The sequence below is a fragment of a genome (assembly GCF_019968985.1).
Source record: "MAG: Porospora cf. gigantea B chromosome Unknown PgB_NODE_7962_length_1443_cov_187.659, whole genome shotgun sequence".
Classification (NCBI taxonomy): Eukaryota; Apicomplexa; class Conoidasida; order Eugregarinorida; family Porosporidae; genus Porospora; species Porospora cf. gigantea B.
Genome location: NW_027179263.1, coordinates 1 through 1,443, shown reverse-complemented (window position 1 = coordinate 1,443; position 1,443 = coordinate 1). Strand labels below are relative to the sequence as shown.

The window sequence follows — 1,443 nt, the reverse complement described above, 5'->3', positions numbered from 1 at the left end:
TTCCTAGAGGTTCGTTTTCCAGTTGGATTTTGCCCCCTCGAAGGCAGTGGCTTCGCGGGGGTCTCTTCCCGTTCCCCTCTGGTCTGCCGGTGCAGCTCCAGCTTCCGCAGCATTCGGCGTTGTATTGCTTCCACGCGGGTGGGTTTTTTGTGTGGGCTTTTGTGCTTGGGACAGTGATTGTCACCATTCTTGTGCTTGGAATCGGTCTGCTCGTACTCATCACTGCTTTCGCTGAGGTCTTGAGGGGCTGGTTCTCTCTCTTCCAGGATTTTATGCTTGACCTGGCGGATGAAACTCGTTGTCGGCGACTCTTGCGTCAGCGTCCTGGAAGCCCAGAGCTCCAACTGAACTAGAGTCTTGACCCTGTCTCTGTCAGTGCTCTGCTTATACTGCATAGCATTTATGGGTACGTGAGGAGCCAACAATATTGGGACGCACTGAAATGAGGGTGGATCTGGCCATTCAATGACGGGAAATTCTCCCTCCGTCGGTCGTTGAGCGTTCGCAAGACCGACGGCCAGCCACTGTCTGAACGCCAACACAAAGGCGTCTGCACCGACCCAGTCAAGATGTTCAGCAAAGGTCGTGAGGGGCGAAGGCTTAAGAATCCAATTTAAGGGCGTCGTGACGTCTGTTGGTCTAACTAGGGTGTTCTTTTCTTGCGATGGACACAAAAGCGTCGCTCTGTCTGCAGAGGCTCCGGGAAGCTTCCCGAATGCCTCCACCACATGCTCCCTTAACTGGCGGACTCCCTTCTCAACGGACACGTCAATCTCTGGCACATCCCTTCTCATTGTAGTCAGCCCTTCTGCTAGCGGAACCCCGCTGAATGGCTCTGTGTCTTGCAGTGAGCGCCAATCATCAGCGAAAAGCCGAAAAGGGTTGATGAACAGGGGCCAGAGGCCAACTTGTTTCAAACGGTGGGGGTCAAAGTAGCTTAAACAAGTTCCCTTGTAGATCTCAAGGGGATCGTCGATGACAACGCCAGCGCAAATTACTTGGTACTCCCTCCAGCCTCGGCGAAAGACATCATCGCAGATGTTGGAGATCTTTATCAAACTTCCTCCCGAGCGAGGGCACATTCCAAGTAATACGCCCCTTGCGAACTGAAAAGCTTGCTGCACTTGGAAGTACGCCACAAGACGTTCAAACGGCGAGGCCGCCAGGAAGATGAGTGTGAGAAGAATCACCGACACACGAAGCAGGATGGCGGATGGTGCAACCTCCATCAAATTGAGGAGCATAACCATGTCGGTGATGACTTCCAGATATTGTGGTAAGGCTGCAGCGCCAGCAGCGGCGCCTACAACCCTGCCCACACTCCTCCATCTGGCCTCTTCCAGCATTGGAACTGATTTGAATGTCTTCGACTCTTGTAAGTACTGCATCCTATCTCCCGAGGTGAGAACCTCCAAGGGGGCGGAGTCCACCTCCTGAACAATA

General features: G+C 53.5%; 1 protein-coding gene across 2 annotated transcripts; it reads right to left on the bottom strand.

Moving 5' to 3' along the window:
* KVP17_003580 (uncharacterized protein) lies at positions 1-1,443 on the bottom strand (the record flags this gene model as incomplete). 2 transcript variants are annotated; one of them, XM_068521052.1, is made up of 2 exons in its annotated part: positions 401-437; positions 526-1,388. In XM_068521052.1, 2 exons carry the CDS (start codon positions 1,386-1,388, stop codon positions 401-403), a joined length of 900 nt encoding a protein of 299 aa, XP_068371777.1. The 2 variants fall into 2 exon arrangements, with proteins under 2 accessions (XP_068371776.1, XP_068371777.1); XM_068521051.1 differs by having other exon boundaries at positions 1-1,443.